Source organism: Rhinopithecus roxellana, chromosome 3 (genome assembly GCF_007565055.1).
Source record: "Rhinopithecus roxellana isolate Shanxi Qingling chromosome 3, ASM756505v1, whole genome shotgun sequence".
NCBI classification, from domain to species: Eukaryota; Metazoa; Chordata; class Mammalia; order Primates; family Cercopithecidae; genus Rhinopithecus; species Rhinopithecus roxellana.
This window is the reverse complement of record NC_044551.1, coordinates 122,264,649-122,283,675: the sequence shown is the minus strand read 5'-3', so window position 1 is coordinate 122,283,675 and position 19,027 is coordinate 122,264,649. Positions and strand designations below refer to the sequence as shown.

Sequence of the window (19,027 nt, the reverse complement as noted above, 5' to 3'; positions counted from 1 at the left end):
TTAACAGTTTCTCAGTTATAGAAAAGTGGAAATGTGCCAACATTAAACTGACAATGATTACTAAGCACATTAACTTCCTTCTGGTCAATCTCCATATAATATTTTTCAATTGCTTGTGGAATGACTAAATGATTTCATATTGATGTTTTTATTTACTTAACAGGTCAGGACAACAGCCTCAATTTGAATTTGTTATCTGGAAAGATTTGGAGCTAGTGAACAAATGGCTATTTCAAACTAAAGAATGAGATTTAACCTGGGTTTACTTCAATTCTTGGAGAGGCTGGCTAAAAATCACGAGGTAGGTTCTCCCAACTGGTAAGTACTCCTCCCATTTCTGTATGTATATGTAAAAAAACAAAACAACTTACCCTGTTAACTGGCAGTTTCACAATATGTGATCTATTACTTGATATAACCCTGAAATTAAAATTATCCATTAGTCACAAATATATGCCAAATATATTTAAAGTTCTTTTTCTTAGTTGACAAGTGATTAAAACTTATTTTTGCTGTGCCATAAACTAAACTTGGAAATAATTTCATTTAGTTGCATAATTTAGGTTTGCTTCCTGAAACAATTTAAAGAGCTTATGTAAGAAAAAAGATAACATTTTAATCCGAGAAAACACACTAGAAAGTCGTTCTCTAAAACTTAAGACATAGTTTTTAATAAGCATAACCTCAAATATCAGCAAAATGAACATTTGAACATTTCTGAATGTACTTTCAAATAATGATAATCCAAATACAAATATGAGCAGTGAGTCATGGATCTGCTTCTTTTATTCCTCTCTTAAATTACTTAAATTAAGGATACATTCTTATGAAGCTTTTTTTTCTTTAAATATTTGAGGATCTCTTTGAGCTGATATATACAACGGTTTATATACAAAAATCCAACAAACGTAGACACTGCAGTTGAAGAAAATTAAATTCAAGTATCTGAAAGGAATTGCTCTATACTTTCAGCACACAAAATAAGTAGGGAAAAGTACACAAAGTTTTGGTAGACTCTCTTCATATTGAAAGAAGAATGACTAACAAGCTGAAGGAAATGATCACAAGAATTAGAAGTTAACCATCTGACTGCAAGGAAAAAAAGAAAGCAACCAGATATCTGCAATTTTTACCTTCATTCTGAATATAATAATGAGAAAAATTTTAAGGTTACAATGGAAATTTAGTGTTATTTTGCTTAAATCTGTCAGAATTTAGTAACAGATCATAAACGATACAAAGAAGGAAGGCTTCTATACCTAATTTTTGTTATAATCTTGTTAGACTAAATTAAATATGTATTACACAATTTTAATGAAGTGAAAGTTAAGTAATCAGAATCTTGAAGAAGCCAGATTATTTTGCATCTGCCCACCTTTACATATTTTTAAAAACTTCCTGGTCGCAGCCTGGTATAAGTGCTTATGCATATCAATCTCTTATAAGCCGTACATTTTTATTACTGTATGGTAAATCTCATGGAGTTGGAGTTTTCAAAGTTAATTCAAAGAGACGTGTATATAAAAGCCTTCTAAGGGATGCTGAGTAGAAACTAGTGTCTTCATTTTGCAAATGAGAAACAAGAGAGGAAATTATTTGAAGTAGAAGGGGGCAAATTATTTGAAATGGGCATCACAGCAAGGTGACTTCAAACTACCTTTCCTCTTCATCGTCTAGCCCTCCTTCTAGAATTCATGCTGGGATAACACTGTATCCCTCACCAGGCTCACTCTGAAACTGTGCATCTCCTGCAGTGAGCAAGCAAAGAGTTAATCATATTTATACTGCCGTTGTTAAGGGGGCAAAATATAAAATATTTATTTTGGATTAGAAAGATTTCAATAATAAAAGTTGAAACACTGAGTTTGATCACTTAGTCCTCACTGAACTAGAAAATTAAATGAACCAAAATGCTTTTGCCAGATAACCTAGTTAATCACATCTTGAAAACTATAGGCAAACTGCTGTCAAATGCACTATTTATCCCTGGTAGTGCGTATGACAGCATTCTCTTCCCCTTGTGATGTATAAGTTTTAATTAAAGTGAGAGTCATTATGGACCCTTAGGTTGTAAAATCACTAGGTCTCATAAGCTTGTAGAACTGTAGCACTGCAGGGCTTGTAAAACAGGCATTTTTTTTTTTCTTAAAGCAAGCAGTAGAAAGGGATGCTGTTTTCATTATGAGGAAAACTAAAATTTTATACCATTGCAGTAAGGGATGAGCAAGGGGGTCCTGTTTATCCATCTGCTTCTTGATTTCCAGATATGGTGCCTGAAAAAAAATCATAATACTTCTTGATTTTTCATAACAATTCATTTTTCCCTTTTTACAAAAGGAAAATCAGACCAAACAATATGCCTAATCTAGTAAGACTTAAAATTTTATGGACTTAACATGGGAACAACAACAATTATCCTAGTCTTTTCTCCCAAGATGATGGGAACCATGAACTTCCAAGCCACCAAAATGACTTGTCCAAACACTGTATTAAAAGACTTGTCCAGATTTTAGCCTGGCTTCCATTTACACTAGGCTATGTCCCTAAAGATGACCACTCTCCGGCCCTCTGTTGAGTGTCTGCTCAAGAAAACGTGAGGCTGACAAACCACAAAACGTATACTGTACCAACCCACTTTGGCAAACCATGTTTGGTAATTCTCCACTTATTCCCTTCTGTAACTTTCCATTTTTACATAACTCCCCTAGTCCCATCTTCTTTTCCTTGCCTTTTCACGTACTTGTGGTGCCTTTTGCTTCCTCTCCTCTGCCTTTAAAAACTTGGATCACCTTTGTCTTAGTTGAAGTTGAGCTCAGTTTATGCTGCAGTCTCTCTCCCCCACTGCAGTGCTCTGAATAAATCTTTCTTGCCACCTTTATAAGTGTCCTGTAAAGTTTCTCTTTCACAATGACCATTTTTAACTGATAACTAATATGAAAGCAAAGCTTGTGAGAGCTACCACTCATGCTCATATCTGACAGTCCAGACTTAGGTGTAGATCTTTACATTAAAAATTGGACACAATTTACCTAAGACAAACCCTTCCCTAAAAAGTATTTAATGGGATTTACCCAGACAACCATTTCACAGAACAAAGAGCAATCTCTCTGTGACAATTTAGGGCTATGTACAGGTCAGTACATTCTAGAAAACAGCACAGTATAATGTTGTATTTATTCAGAAAAGTTTAAAGAATTTGACACAATGAAGCCTGACAGCTTCCCTATGAAGTACACATTGGAAGAGGGCACAGCATTACTAATTCCACCTTAATTGCACCAAGCAATTAAGCAACTTGCCCAAGGTCACAGGCCACATTCATTGATAAGTCAGTTATACAATTTTGGCCTCTAACTTCCTAGGCTGACGCTCAGTTGTCTACGTTGCCTCCTATTAAAATAGCTTACGCATGACCCAGAATAAAGAAAGCAATTTTTGGCAGAGAGCTGATTCCAGAGTCAGAGTTTGTAGCTATTTTTAAATCCAAGAATAATCAGGGTCTAGGGTATAGTATAAATACCTTATACCAAATTCTTTTTCATGACTAAAAATGTTTGTATGACTTAGTGTAAGATATTCCAATACGTTCTTTTTTTCTCCTAGGTGGAAATACATTTTATTGTTTTCTTTACCTACACAGATAAGGAGTGTTCATCTGAGAAAGAATTCAGATAATACAGAAAGGTACTGGCATAGAAAAACAACCCGAAGGGATGGTGATTTTTTTTAAGCCAATAATAGCATTTGTGAATTAAAGGATCTCTTGTTTACTATTTGCCAGACACACACTATTTACTGAGTGAATGAATGAATATTTGACTACATGAATAAATGATGATCAAAAGAATCAAGAAACAAAATGGAAATGGAAAAATGTACTTTTTAAGTACTCTCTTCCTACAGAGGAGTACAGATAACTCTGGGAGTTGGTGGGGGTGGGGAGAAAGCAGCATAGCAGCTTAGTGGGCCCTGGGACAGAAGGATTCCACTATTCCCTCCCCAGAGAAAATAAAGGACCCAGGGTAATACTCATTATAGGCCTGCAAGAGTCTCTAGGGCAGTGCAATCCTTGAAACCACTACATGCAAGCTGCACACATAATGTGTGTTCTCAATCTCGGATTATTAATTTCTACTTGCAATGATGAGTTTTAAACCTCTCTCCAAGTCTTTGACAGTGGAAAGGTCTCAATAATTCAACAGTGTGTGCTTTTCCAAGTGCTAGACTATAGCCCAGGGATGTGTTAGATTTTCCTAACAAACGCTGATCCTTGCTCATCAAACTATTTCCACCAAAGCCTCCCTTAATGACTAAAAACATAAACACATACTCTCAGGGAGCCTGGTATCTTCCGAAGTGGTTTTGGGATTTTGCATTATATAAAATATTTATGGAAATTTTCCATTTTAAAGAATATTTCTGTTTTTATTTTAATACTCAAATGATGTTTTGAAATTGCTACCATCAATTAAAATTGACAGTCAGAAAGATGGTACCAGATTTAACCTTTGCCTTAAAATATCCCGACATACCTACGTGTACCCAAGCTCTTGCTCAAGTTTGAGGGCAGAGTATTAGGAGTACAATTATCTTATAATTATCCACTTCCTTTCCTGAAGTCACAGTGTTACATGCTAGAACACTGATGTGATTTAATTAAAACATCTTAATACCGCACAAATTTTTAAATGAATTTAGTTATACCCTGTATAATAGAAAAGTCTACATTTCACTACATAGCTAGAACTCTCAAACATTTTAAAAATATACTGTACAAGACCAGATGACATACTTACTTGTGTCATTTCTCTGATAGACGTTATGCTATCCAGTGCTTTCATTACTCGATCATAGTTCTTTTTCTGTTTAATGAAAAAGTAATGTTAAAAAACGGCATTTGCTTATAAGCTGTTGCAAGTCTATTTTTCACTAGAGAAATATATTATTTCCATATGTGAATTTTCCCTTAGGGTCAATTTGAAGGCAATGACTGTTTTGTGCACATAAAAGGGAAGACTATTATAAGATGGCTCCAGGACTTCAGTCAGAGAAAAGGAACAAAGAAAACAATGCCAATCCTTCTATAAGTCATGGGAGAAAAATCTAGAAACACAAAAATGTTATGGGGCTCCTGATTCAGGCTTTCACCACTAAAACACTAAGCCATAATGAATAAAGTCAACATAGAATCCTTCTAAAATATAAAAACCCACTTCAAATCTCACAATTGCTTTTATTTTATTTTGATTTGAATATTGTTAACAAAACAGTATGGCTGAGAGTATGCAAAGGATAGCATACTGTCATGTAGCTGACAACTCATTTTCAAGCAAGATCTAAGTATGTGTGCTGTTGCCATTTATGAAGAAATAAAGTTCTTCTAAGAAAATTGTATACAGTTGTTTCTATAAAATTATTTCAAGCTGAGTAGTAATAGAAACTGAGGCAATTTTAGCTCTTACGCAATTTGAAAGTTTTGTAATTTCAAAAGGATTCTGCCTTATCTTTAGGAACATTTATAAAATTGCTTCCTTAAGAAAGGCAGGTCCATTAACAATATGAACTAAACTTTCACTAACATTCAGACAGCTGGGGAGGAAGAAGGGAAAGGGGAAAGGAGGGTTGAAGTGAAAATGCAGAAAAGAAAGGAAAACTTGTCTCTTTACCCATGATCTTTAAAATCAAAATGAGGTTATATAAGTCAGAATACCCAAAAATATATGATGAAATTAAAATACTCATGGATATGCTTGATGAGATAGAGACTTAGATAGAAAGAGGAAACCTAATGAGACTACAATCTCAATGTTGTTGTTATTGTTAAAGAAAACTTTGTGATTGGTGTGCCAGGATAACAACTTACCCTGGGATTGAAGGCCAACATCTGAGGATCATTAGGATCTACCACAGAAGGATATGGCTCGAAAATCACAACTTTTCTAGGAGATTCCAACGCAGACCTACACATGGATACTAGTAGATCTACCACCTTGAAATATACACATAAGATAGTTACTACCCTTCAGGTTTTATCCAGTGCTTTGCCATTATTTCTCCCTCTCAAGGTAGCATAAGTTAATGAGGAAGATCCAGGACTGCTACCAGTCTCTCAAATGGATAATTCAAGACTTGAGACCATATTTGACCAAAGTTGACCATCAATTCAAAATAACAAACGTGTGCTGCCTCTCATTACTCACAACTTAGTATCTCTTTTTCAAGGGCACACATATGCTAGCATTGTTCTATGCCCTATGGTAAGACACGGCACAAGACAGACAAGTCCCTGCTCTGGTGCAGTTGACAGTCTAAGGGAGAAGATACACAATAAAATATTAGTTAAACAAGTAGATGCTTCAGTAGAATTTCTGATACTGTTATATGTTACATTAAAAAAAGTAGGCAACAGAGAATAATGCAGAAAGGGACACTGTTTTAGAGTGGCTAGGAAAGGTGGTGAATCTCAACAGACCTGTATGGGGTCCAGGAAGGAGACATGCGACCATCTGGGTAGATGTTCCAGGTGAAGGAAGCCCCATGTGCAGGAAAAGACTTTGGCATGATCCAGGAATAGCTAATTGCCTGACAACATCTTGCCCATTCCTATTCTCCTCTATCAAAGCCCACTAATGACCTTTGATTGGCTAAAGACAATGGCTTTATTCCTATGTTATCCTATGATTCTTCCGCACACTCTACTAGGAGGCAGTATTATATAGGAGTTTGATAGCATGGCTATCCTTTCCAATCCCCAAAACAATATATTCTGGCCACTGAATAAAGAAAACTGATACTGTCTAAATGGTCAGAGTTCATCTAAACAGACATATCTACAACGTGAACACAAGTGACTTAATAAGGAAGCAGCAGGTTTTAAATACATATATAGGGAAAGCTATTTCTAGAAAATCTTTAGACAGGCATTTAAAAAATGCACAGTAAGAGGGGACCAATTTTTGATTATCCTGCTTTTAAGAGAGGAGCATTGTGACCTAATGACAGTAGGGCTCACTATGTTGTGTGGGTACTAACAAAACACATCCACCGAATCATAGCATTCAGAATTTCCAGTGACCTAAAATAATTAGCAACGCTCAAAGCACCAGACATAACATGTCCCGAGTACATAGACATGCATATCCACAAGACACATTCAGAAAACATTAGAATGGAAAAAGCTAATGTTCCTGACACACTATTTCATTTATGTGTGTGTATGTAAATACATGCATACGTATAGATAGATATATGCAAGAAGTTATATTCCAAGCAATAAACATAATAAGGACATAAAAAAAAAACCCTCCTTTTTGTCTTCCACTCCCAACCTCACATTCCTTCTACCCTAGAGATGCACATTAACCCTGATACAGATTGTTTTCAGCATTATCTGGTCTCTAATGAAAACCCAAACAGGAACTCCTGACAAACAAGAATCAGTAAGATAAAATAGCCTTGTTGGGCGTGGTGGCTCACACCTGTAATCCCAGCACTTTGGAAGGCCAAGGCAGGATCACCTGAGATCAGGAGTTTGAAACTAGCCTGGCCAAAGTGGTGAAACCCCATCTCTACTAAAAATACAAAAATTAGCCGGGCATGGTGGCAGATGCCTGTAGTGCCAGCTACTCAGGAAGCTGAGGCAGGAGAACTGCTTGAACCCGGGAGGTGGAGGTTGCAGTGAGCCAAGATCACACCACTGCACTTCAGCCTGGGTGACAAGAGCAAAACTCTATCTCAGGAAAAAAAAAAAAAAAAAAAGATAAAATAGGCTTTTCTGACACCCTGTAGGGAGGAGGGGAATGACACAGATGGATACTCTCTCACTAAAACCCTTTAAAAATTATGTCCCGCTAATAAAGCAATTGAAGTTTTATAAAAGTCCATGCATTTTTGACCAATATTTTTACTAGTATATTTAAGTAAATTATAATGTAATAATGGGTAGTAAATTTAATTGGTAGAATATTTCTGTTAATATATGTCCTAGCCTAATTTCAAAAAAAAGAGTGTAACTACTGTGACTCAATTACATGGGATGCACCAAAGTTTGCAACTCCATGCTTACTTCCAGGACACAGCGCTAATGCCTGGAAGCAGCTTCTCAGCAAGGGATATTTCCACCTTTTTGTCTGAATAAGGTCTTATGACTGGCTTTCACCAGATCATCAGTGGAAAGGGGCTGACCTGATGCAAAGAAAGGTATGCCTTCCTCACTTTCTCTACTATATGGCATAGAGTAAAAACTACATGATGTATATCTTGTATAACTCCCCAATGCAAGCCCTCCCTCCTCCCCCCTCCCCCCTCCCCATGATAGGCCCCAGTGCGTGATGTTCCCCTTCCCGAGTCCAAGTGATCTCATTGTTCAGTTCCCACCTATGAGTGAGAACACGCGGTGTTTGGTTTTCTGTTCTTGTGATAGTTTGCTAAGAATGATGGTTTCCAGCTGCATCCATGTCCCTACAAAGGACGCAAACTCATCCTTTTTTATGGCTGCATAGTATTCCATGGTGTATATGTGCCACATTTTCTTAATCCAGTCTATACAAGATATAAATGATGAATTGATGGGTGCTGACGAGTTGATGGGTGCAGCACACCAACATGGCATAAGTATACATATGTAACAAACCTGCACGTTATGCATATGTACCCTAGAACTTAAAGTATAATAATAAAATAAAACAAAACAAAACAAAAAAAAAAAAACTACATGATGGAAGGGGTTCAGTTCGCCCAGTCACTACACAGAAAGTGGCCCATAAAACATTCTAATTGGAGTGTGCGAATGACAAAATGCTACCATGTTAAGCTGCTGTGATTTTATGGTTTATCTGTTACAGAAACTAGCATTAGACTTTTTAAGAAGAAAAGCACTTATAATACAATTTGGATTTATATTCCTTTGCATATCTTAATTTTTCCAAATATCTCATGGACTAAAACAACCACTTTAAAAAATAAAAGGCTGGGCGTGGTGGCTCACGCCTGTAATCCCAGTAATTTGTGAGGCAGAGGTGGGAGGATCACTTGAGCCTAGGAGTTCAAGACCAGCCTGGACAACACAGTGAGACACTGTATCAAAAAAATAAATAAATAAAAATGTAAGAGAGGCTGGGCATGGTGGCTCATGCCTGTAATCCAAGCACTTCAGGGGGCTGAGGTGGGAGGATCCATTGAGGTTAGGAGTTCGAGACCAGCATGGCCAAGATGGCCAAATCCTGTCTCCACAAAAAAATACAAATATTTGCTGGGTGCAGTGGCGTGCACCTGTTATCCCAGATACTAGAGAGGCTGAGGCAGGAGAATCGCTTGAACCCAGGAGGCAGAGGTTACAATGAGCCGAGATTGTGCCAATGCAGTCCGGCCTAGGTGACAGAAAGAGGCTCTCTCAGGAAAAAAAAAAAAAAAAAAAGAAACAAAGAAAACAAACAAAATAAAATAAAAAATAAAAGTGAGCACACAACTATGACTTCTCTCTCTTTTTTTTTTTTAATTTTGGCCTACATGATATATTTCCCCATTCCCAACATTTAAAATTAAAGATTCTAAATAGTATCTTAGTATATATGATGCATGCCATAGGCAACAAGTTACACACATATATCTGCTTTCTTTGATTGAATAATATAACTGAAGAAGCAATTTGGAGGCTGACTTAGATACTTGGGATAGAAATGCAAAGAAATATTAAGTTTAGGCAAGAAAAATTAGGACATTTGGTAAGTGAGGATAAAAAGGTCTGTGAATTTACAGAATCAGGTGCCTCCAAAGGACATTACATTACCTACAATTCAACTGGCAGAGCAACCCTCCCCACACAGACCCCTTTCAGGCATGAAAGAAAGTCCTCCAAGCTCTTGCAAATGAGAAAAATTCAGTCATTAGTCTTTAGCCATTAGTCTTTTACTAACTGGAAGTCCATGTGACTAAGAAAGGCACCTACAGGAATAGCCTACAGGTATACAATGTAGTCTAAAAAAGGAAGCAGATTCAGAATTATAAACCAATCATTGTCCAATATTGCAATAGTAATTAAAAAAAAAAAAAAAAACTCTCTTAAATGAGAGTCCAATATCTAAACAAATAAAATGGAACTATTCTGTTGAAGTAGTATTTGGGGTGCTGGAATGGTAGCTGCTTGGACCGCAGGACACTGTTGTTCCAGGTGAGTCCCCTGCAGTGATCCCGAGGAATGTCTTTGCAGCCCCCAGAGCACCACTTAAAATGTGGGGGTAAACTGAAGCAATGAGACTCTGAGGTGGTTTCTTTTTGTTTAGAAAAAGAAGTTATTTCCCTGTAATCCTTAGGATTAAGACCAGAATACTGGGGCACCTGTTTTAAGAAATAAAGTATGAAAAAAATGCTGTCTTTGAAGTAGAATGACTAAACTTTCTGATCTTTGGATATTGATTTTTAGAATTACATCACTAAATTGAGCTGATCAAATACTTGCACTTTATATCAATCATAATATAATTTGAAATTCATTTCTATTCAAAACCATTAATTTTAAGATGTAACAACGATTTTAAAAAGCCAACTATTATTCTATCAGCATACCATACGGTTAGCATGTTACTTTTCCTTCTAATTTATAATTTACTATTTCTAGCCTTTAATTTCTTTTTTAAAGGGAAACTTGCATACAGTAAAATGTGTAAATTTTAAGTATACCATTGAAGAATTTTTAACATATATGCACATACATAAATCTATATAAATATACATGTGAGCATATTCATACAACATACCCCTTGTAAGGTTTAAATTATTTTTACATAGCTATAAATACCATATATATTAAAGTGCCTTTTTTCTTCCTTTTAGCAATATTATTCCCAAGGGACAAGAAAAACTTTCACATTTGAAAAAGAAGGATGGAAAAGAAAAAGGCTCTCATAAATTATAGTCAGATATAATTTAGTAATCCTCTAAGTATAGGCTAGCTATTTTCTTAGTTTTAGGAATGCTCAGAACCTTTAATATACAAATGTGTACATGTTGGATGTGGGAGAAATACAAAGCTATAGTTCAGAAATTTATTTTAATCATGGAATCATTTTTTTCATAACATATAAGACTAATATTCTACTGTTTGTATTATTTGTTTCATTTATAATTCAATTATATGAAAAATACTGCCCTAAATATTTCATCAGGTGGATGCATCATAGTTTTAGTTAATCAGTAAAATGACTAGGCTAAGGGGTGCTTACATTCCTAAGCTCTAGGCTACCATCTGTATTATTTAACTGTTGTGCCTTCATAAGCCTGATACACTGCCTCAGGCTGTGCATGTTCAATTTTACTGTCCTATAGTTTGTATTAGTAAACAATTTTTTAAAACTAGGTATTTGTTAAGCTATCTAGAATTTGTTTTTGCACACAGTGTAAGGTAAAGCGCTAAACCAATTTCCCCCCAGTACATGCCATTTGTTTCGACTTCACTTACCAAATAACTCTTTAGTAAGTGAGGAGGTGAAACCTACTTTTACATTAAATTTATTCACAATTTGATCCATTTGGGAGATAATCTGCCATTGATCTGTCACACTATTCTTTGCCAATACTATATTTTGTCAAAACGTTATAGCACTGCATATGTCTCTGTATGTGGTTGGTCTAGCCTCTCTTAATTAATGTTCATTCATTTTTTAGAGTTTTCTTTGATTTTTTTCTTATAGATGAATTAGTAGTTTAATCAGGTTCTTTAAGTGGGGAAAAAAAAAACTTGAAATTTTGATGGAATTGCTTTTCTTCCTGTCTCCTAAACACTGCTAATGTAAAACTGAATGTTCTCTTTTTATTACGTATTCTGCCTATTATCTTTTCACCTAATGTTTAAAAATAAATTGGCTTCCATTTGATGGCAGTATATCTTTACAAATAAATTTTACATAAAGCATGCACGAGGGTTTCAATATTTCCACTTCACCATGTAAGAAGAAATTACAATTATTTTTCATACAATAGAAAGTTGGTTTAATTTCTCTCCTTGGCAATCGTGAAATGACAAAACACATATTAGATGAAGAGAGAACATCTCGTTTACATATAAAAAATATCAAACGCCAATTTGCCACTTAACAAGAAGTTATCAAATATTTCCCCCAAAGAATAGTAGAATGAAGATAACCAGTGGACTGGAACACATTTTTCAAAGCAAAATGAGAAATAATTAGTATCCTGTGTTACTACCTGAGCTCCAGTTGCTATTTCATCAGCAGCTTCATTCATTACTCCCAGGGTTTGAAAAGCAAACACACACAGCTCCCGTTCACACACAGTAGGCTACAAAAGAAAAGGGAATCAATATTAATCACAAAACTTTTTCCCAACTCTCAATTTCAAAATTAAATTCGTGACATTTCACATAATAGATAGAAAATGCAGTTTTAGTGTTTTTTAAAAAGGAAATCATACCACTTTAACAAGAAATAAATTCTTACATTTAGGTAACAATTAGCAGAGTCATTTACTAATATAGAGTCAAAAATATTATTAAAAAGATCCTTTTCAGTTAGTTTTAGACACACTCAGAACAATTTAGCAGTAAAAAATTCCTTAAATAGGAAAATTTATCTCTCGTGCTTTCATATACATTTGCACATGAGATGTATAGAAAACATAAATACCTAAGCTGGTGATATAACAATAAATGAGTTTAAATATGAAAGCTGTATAAAACAAACATATGAAAGAGAATTCCACTTTGTCCTATGAAATTTTGTTTGTAAAAAACAAAACAAAACAAAAGCATGATTCTGTTTACTTGCTACCCAGCTCTTGAAAGATTCGTTTTGTTGCAAACACTTTTGACTTCAATAACCTCGTGAAGTCAACAGCACTGAAATATACACTCTGCAATTACTTTGGAAGAGCTCTCATCTTTCAAATCTAATATAGTGTCATCCCTCTGATTTATCTTATCTCCCAAGTTACATTGCATTAGGTAGCTGATGAAGCCTAACACGATGCAATCCATGGTGCCTCTGCACAGCAGACAAAAGGCATTTGTTAGTGCCACTGTTCCTACGCTCACTTCTTTCAGAGGCCAACTTGGTCTCTTGCTTAACCAGTGGGGACGTATGGCCCCATTCTGAACATAAAGGATGTTCAGAACGCGTGGCTTTGTAGATAGAAAGCCATATGCGTGGCTTTGTAGATAGAAAGCTTGACCAATTACAAAGCTTTCTGGTTGACTTTGCTCCAAAAAGGATTTTAGGGGAAAAAAATGAATCTATATATTTCCTTTGTCAGACTTAAAAGTGCATTTGATTCCATTTTCAGAAACTTCAGAACCATGAGAGGAAGTAGAGAAAATTCTTCATCCAGACTCAAGCTATACACTCTGCAATATATATTTAGATATACATACAGCAAAATGTTCAATTTCAACAACTTTTCCTTTAACTTGAGTGTTTATTTTTAACCTTCTCCAATTTTTTTGTGTATCTATATGTGTATATGCTTTACCCTCAATTTTCCCCATGGATATTATATTGCTTCTTTTGTTCACTTTCTGGGGCTTAGAGCATGGTATGATCTGAAATAAGGCAACCACTTACTGAATATTTATGATAGTGTCAAACGCTCGCTATTCTGGTGCTTGAAAACAATGAAACAGTACACAAACAAGAATCCAAGGAGAAGATAAACCTTAGATATCATAAAAGGCCCTGGGAATTTATTTTTATATCAGCTACTGAGGAAGTAAACAGTGACATGTGAGTTAATAGGTGCAGCAAACCAACACGGCACATGTATACATATGTAACAAACCTACACTTCGTGCACAGCTACCCTAGAACTTAAAGTATATTAATAATTTTTAAAAACCCAACGCAAATAAAATGAAATAAAATATCTTACCACGAGATTGAAAGTTCAAGTAACTTTCAATCCAGGAAAAATGTCAAAGGAAAGGAAAAACGCAATAGACACAGTTTTTATTATAAATCTCTATCAATACACTTTGTTACCAATCCTAGGTATTCATGTGACATTCTGGCTCTGTTGCAAATGATTTTTAGCAATTTCAAGGAGACCTCTCTATTTCCTATCATGAATAACAAATAAGCAAAATTTCAGCACTTACTATAATGCTTTTTTTCTGCATTTCTGTTTCAATGCCCTCCAACCCTGATCCATTTATATTCAAATCTTGAAAGCTCTAAATCGGCAAGATGGCCGAATAGGAGCAGCTCCAACCTCTAGCTCTCAGCGCGAGCGACATAGAGGACAGGTGATTTCTGCATTTTCAACTGAGGTACTGGGTTCATCTCACTGGGGAGTGCCAGACAATCGGTGCTGGTCAGGTGGTGCAGCCCAACCAGCGAGAGCTGAAGCAGGGTGAGCCATCGCCTCACTTGGGAAGCACAACAGGGAAGGGAATCCCTTTTCCTAGCCAAGGGAAACTGAGACACACAACACCTGGAAAATCGGGTAACTCCCACCCTAATACTGCGCTTTACCAAGGGTCTTAGCAAATGGCACACCAGGAGATTACATCCCACACCTGGACAGGAGGGTCCCACGCCCACAGAGCCTCCCTCATTGCTAGCACAGCAGTCTGAGATCTAACTGCAAGGCAGCAGCGAGGCTGGGGGAGGGACACCCGCCATTGCTGTGGCTTAAGTAGGTAAACAAAGCCGCCTGGAAGCTCGAACTGGGTGGAGCCCACCGAAGCACAAGGGGGCCTGCCTGTCTCTGTAGACTCCATCTCTGGGGACAGGGCATAGCTAAACAAAAAGCAGCAGAAACCTTGGCAGAGGTAAATGATCCTCTCTGACAGCTTTGAAGAGAGCAGTGGATCTCTCAGCATGGAGGTTGAGATCTGAGAACAGAAAGACTGCCTGCCCAAGTGAGTCCCTAACCCCAGAGTAGCCTAACTGGGAGACATCCCACACTAGGTGCAGACCGACACCTCACACCTCACACCTCACACAGCAGGGTACAACCCTGAGACAAAGCTTCTAGAGCAAGAATCAGACAGTAATACTCGCTGTTCAGCAATATTCTATCTTCTGCAGCCTCCACTGCTGATATCCAGGCAAACAGGGTCTGGAGTGGACCTCAAGCAATCTCCAACAGACCTATAGCTGAGAGTCCTGACTGTTAGAAGGAAAACTAACAAACAGAAAGGAGAACCACACCAAAACCCCATCAGTTCGGCACCATCATCAAAGACCAAAGGCAGATAAAACCACAAAGATGGGAAAAAAGCAGGACAGAAAAGCTGGAAATTCAAAAAATCACAGTGCATCCCCCCCTCCAAAGAAACTCAGCTCATTGCCAGCAATGGATCAAAGCTGGACGCAGAATGACTTTGAGGAGTTGAGAGAAGAAGGCTTCAGTCGATCAAACTTCTCAGAGCTAAAAGAGGAACTACGTAACCAGCGTGAAGAAACTAAAAATCTTGAAAAAGAATGGAAGAATGGATAACTAGAATAATCAATGCGGAGAAGGCCATAAATGAACTGACAGAGATAAAAACCATGACACGAGAAATACGTGAAAAATGCACAAGCTTCAGTAACTGACTCGATCAACTGGAAGAAAGAGTATCAATGATTGAAGACCAAATGAATGAAACGAAGTGAGAGAGAAGTCTAGAGAAAAAAGAGGAAAAAGAAATGAACAAAGCCTCCAAGAAATATGGGATTATGTGAAAAGACCAAATCTACGTCTGATTGGTGTGCCTGAAAGTGAGGGGAAAAATGGAATCAAGTTGGAAAACATTCCTCAGGATATCATCCAGGGGAACTTCCCCAACTGAGTAAGGCAGGCCAACATCCAAATTCAGGAAATACAGAGAACACCACAAAGATACTCCTCAAGAAGAGCAACTCCAAGACACATAATTGCCAGATTCACCAAAATTGAAATGAAGGAAAAAATGTTAAGGGCAGCCAGAGAGAAAGGTTGGGTTACCCACAAAGGGAAGCCCATCAGACTAACAGCAGATCTCTCGGCAGAAACTCTTCAAGCCAAAAGAGAGTGGGGGCCAATATTCAACATTCTTAAACAAAAGAATTTTCAACCCAGAATTTCATATCCAGCCAAACTAAGTTTCATAAGTGAAGGAGAAATAAAATCCTTTACAGAGAAGCAAATGCTTAGAGATTTTGTCAACACCAGGCCTGCCCTACAAGAGATCCTAAAGGAAGCACTAAACATGGAAAAGAATACCAGGTACCAGCCATTGCAAAAACATGCCAAAATGTAAAGACCATCCATGCTAGGAAGAAATTGCATCAACTAATGAGCAAAATAACCAGCTAGTATCACAATGACAGGATCAAGTTGACACATAACAATATTAACCTTAAATGTAAATGGACTAAATGGTCCAATTAAAAGACACAGACTGGCAAATTGGATAAAGAGTCAAGACTGATTAGTTTGCTGTATTCAGGAGACCCATCTCACATACAGAGACACACATAGGCTCAAAATAAAGGGATGGAGGAAGATCTACCAAGCAAATGGAGAGCAAAAAAAAGCAGGGGTTGCAATCCTAGACTCTGGTAAAACAGACTTTAAACCATCAAAGACCAAAAGAGACAAAGAAGGCCATTACATAATGGTAAAGGGATCATTTCAACAGGAAGTGCTAACTATCCTAAATATGTATGCACCCAATACAGGTGTACCCAGATTCATAAAGCAAGCCCTTAGAGACTTACAAAGAGACTTAGACTCCCATACAATAATAATGGGAGACTTCAACACCCCACTGTCAACATTAGACAGATCAACGACACAGAAAGTTAACAAGGATATTTAGGAATTGAACTCAACTCTGCACCAAGCAGACCTAATAGACATCTACAGAACTCTCCACCCCAAATCAACAGAATATACATTCTTCTCAGCACCACATCACACTTATTCCAAAATTGATCACATAATTGGAAGTAAAGCACTCCTCAGCAAATGAAAAAGAACAAAAATTATAACAAACTGCCTCTCAGACCACAGTGCAATTAAACTAGAACTCAGGACTAAGAAACTCAATCAAAACCGCTCAACTACATGGAAACTGAACAACCTGCTCCTGAATGACTACTGGGTAAACTGAATCCAGCAGCACATGAGAAAGCTTATCCACCATGATCAAGTGGGCTTCATCCCTGGAATGCAAGGCTGGTTCAACCTACACAAATCAATAAATGTAATCCAGCATATAAACAGAACCAAAGACAAAAACCACATGATTATCTCAATAGATGCAGAAAAGGTCTTTGACCAAATTTAACAGCCCTTCATGCTAAAAACGCTCAATACATTAGGTATTGATGGAACAGATCTCAAAATAATAAGAGCTATTTATGACAGACCCACAGCCAACATCATACTGAATGGGCAAAAACTGGAAGTATTAGGTATTGATGGAACAGATCTCAAAATAATAAGAGCTATTTATGACAGACCCACAGCCAACATCATACTGAATGGGCAAAAACTGGAAGCATTCCCTTTGAAAACTGGCACAAGACAGGGATGCCCTCTCTCACCACTCCTATTCAACAATGTGTTGGAAGTTCTGGCTAGGGCAATCAGGCAAGAGAAAGAAATCAAGGGTATCCAGTTAGGAAAAGAAGTCAAATTGTCCCTGTTTGCAGATGACATGATTGTATATTTAGAAAACCCCATCATCTCAGCCCAAAATCTCCTTAAGCTGATAAACAACTTCAGCAAAGTCTCAGGATACAAAATCAATGTGTAAAAATCACAAGCATTCTTATACACCAGTAACAGACAAACAGAGAGCCAAATCATGAATGAACTTCCATTCACAATTGCTTCAAAGAGAATAAAATACCTAGGAATCCAACTTACAAGGGATGTAAAGGACCTCTTCAAGGAGAACTACAAATCACTGCTCAGTGAACTAAAAGAGGACACAAACAAATGGAAGAACATACCATGTTCATGGATAGGAAGAACCAATATCATGAAAATGACCATACTGCCCAAGGTAATTTATAGATTCAATGCCATCCCCATCAAGCTACCAATGACTTTCTTCACAGAATTGAAAAAAACTACTTTAAAGTTCATATGGAACCAAAAAAGAACACACATTGCCAAATCAATCCTAAGTCAAAAGAACAACACTGGAGGCATCATGCTACCTAACTTCAAACTATACTACAAGGCTACAGTAACCAAAACAGCATGGTACTGGTACCAAAACAGAGATATAGACCAATGGAACAGAACAGAGCCATCAGAAATAATACCGTACATCTACAGCCATCTGGTCTTTGATAAACCTAACAAAAACAAGAAATGGGGAAAGATTCCCTATTTAATAAATGGTGCTGGGAAAATTGGCTAGCCATAAGCAGTAAGCTGGAACTGGATCCTTTCCTTACTCCTTATATGAAAATTAATTCAAATCAGATTAGAGACTTAAATATTAGACCTAATACCATAAAAATCCTAGAAGAAAACCTAGGTAATACCATTCAGAACATAGGCATGGGTAAGGACTTCATGTCTAAAACACCAAAAGCAATGGCAACAAAAGCCAAAATTGACAAATGGGATCTAATTAAACTAAAGAGCTTCTGCACAGCAAAAGAAACTACCATCAGAGTGAACAGGCAACCTACAGAATGGGAGAAAATTCTTGCAATCTACTCATCTGACAAAGGGCTAATATCCAGAACCTAGAAAGAACTCAAACAAATTTACAAGAAAAAAACAACCCCATCAAAAAGTGGGCAAAGGATATGAACAGACATTTCTCAAAAGAAGACATTCATACAGCCAGCAGACACATGAAAAAAATGCTCGTCATCACTGGCCATCAGAGAAATGCAAATCAAAACCACAATGAGATACCATCTCACACCAGTTAGAATGGCAATCACTAAAAGTCAGGAAACAACAGTTGTTGGAGAGGATGTGGAGAAATAGGAACACTTTTACACTGTTGGTGGGATTGTAAACTAGTTCAACCATTGTGGAAAACAGTATGGCGATTCCTCAAGGATCTAGAACTAGAAATACC

General features: G+C 36.9%; 1 protein-coding gene across 6 annotated transcripts in view; it reads right to left on the bottom strand.

The window, feature by feature from the left end:
• The window catches only part of PARP8 (poly(ADP-ribose) polymerase family member 8), a 206,259-nt gene that overhangs the window by 25,621 nt on the left and 161,611 nt on the right, over nucleotides 1–19,027 (bottom strand). For 4 of the 6 annotated variants that reach the window (XM_030926745.1, XM_010364404.2, XM_030926743.1 and 1 more), the window contains 5 exons: nucleotides 12,202–12,294; nucleotides 5,864–5,989; nucleotides 4,797–4,862; nucleotides 2,206–2,273; nucleotides 372–420 (listed from right to left, as the gene is read on the bottom strand). In XM_030926745.1, coding sequence (XP_030782605.1) covers nucleotides 372–420; nucleotides 2,206–2,273; nucleotides 4,797–4,862; nucleotides 5,864–5,989; nucleotides 12,202–12,294 — 402 coding nt within the window. The remainder of the gene's footprint in view (nucleotides 1–371; nucleotides 421–2,205; nucleotides 2,274–4,796; nucleotides 4,863–5,863; nucleotides 5,990–12,201; nucleotides 12,295–19,027) is intronic. The other 2 variants (XM_030926746.1, XM_030926748.1) reach the window with 1 other exon arrangement.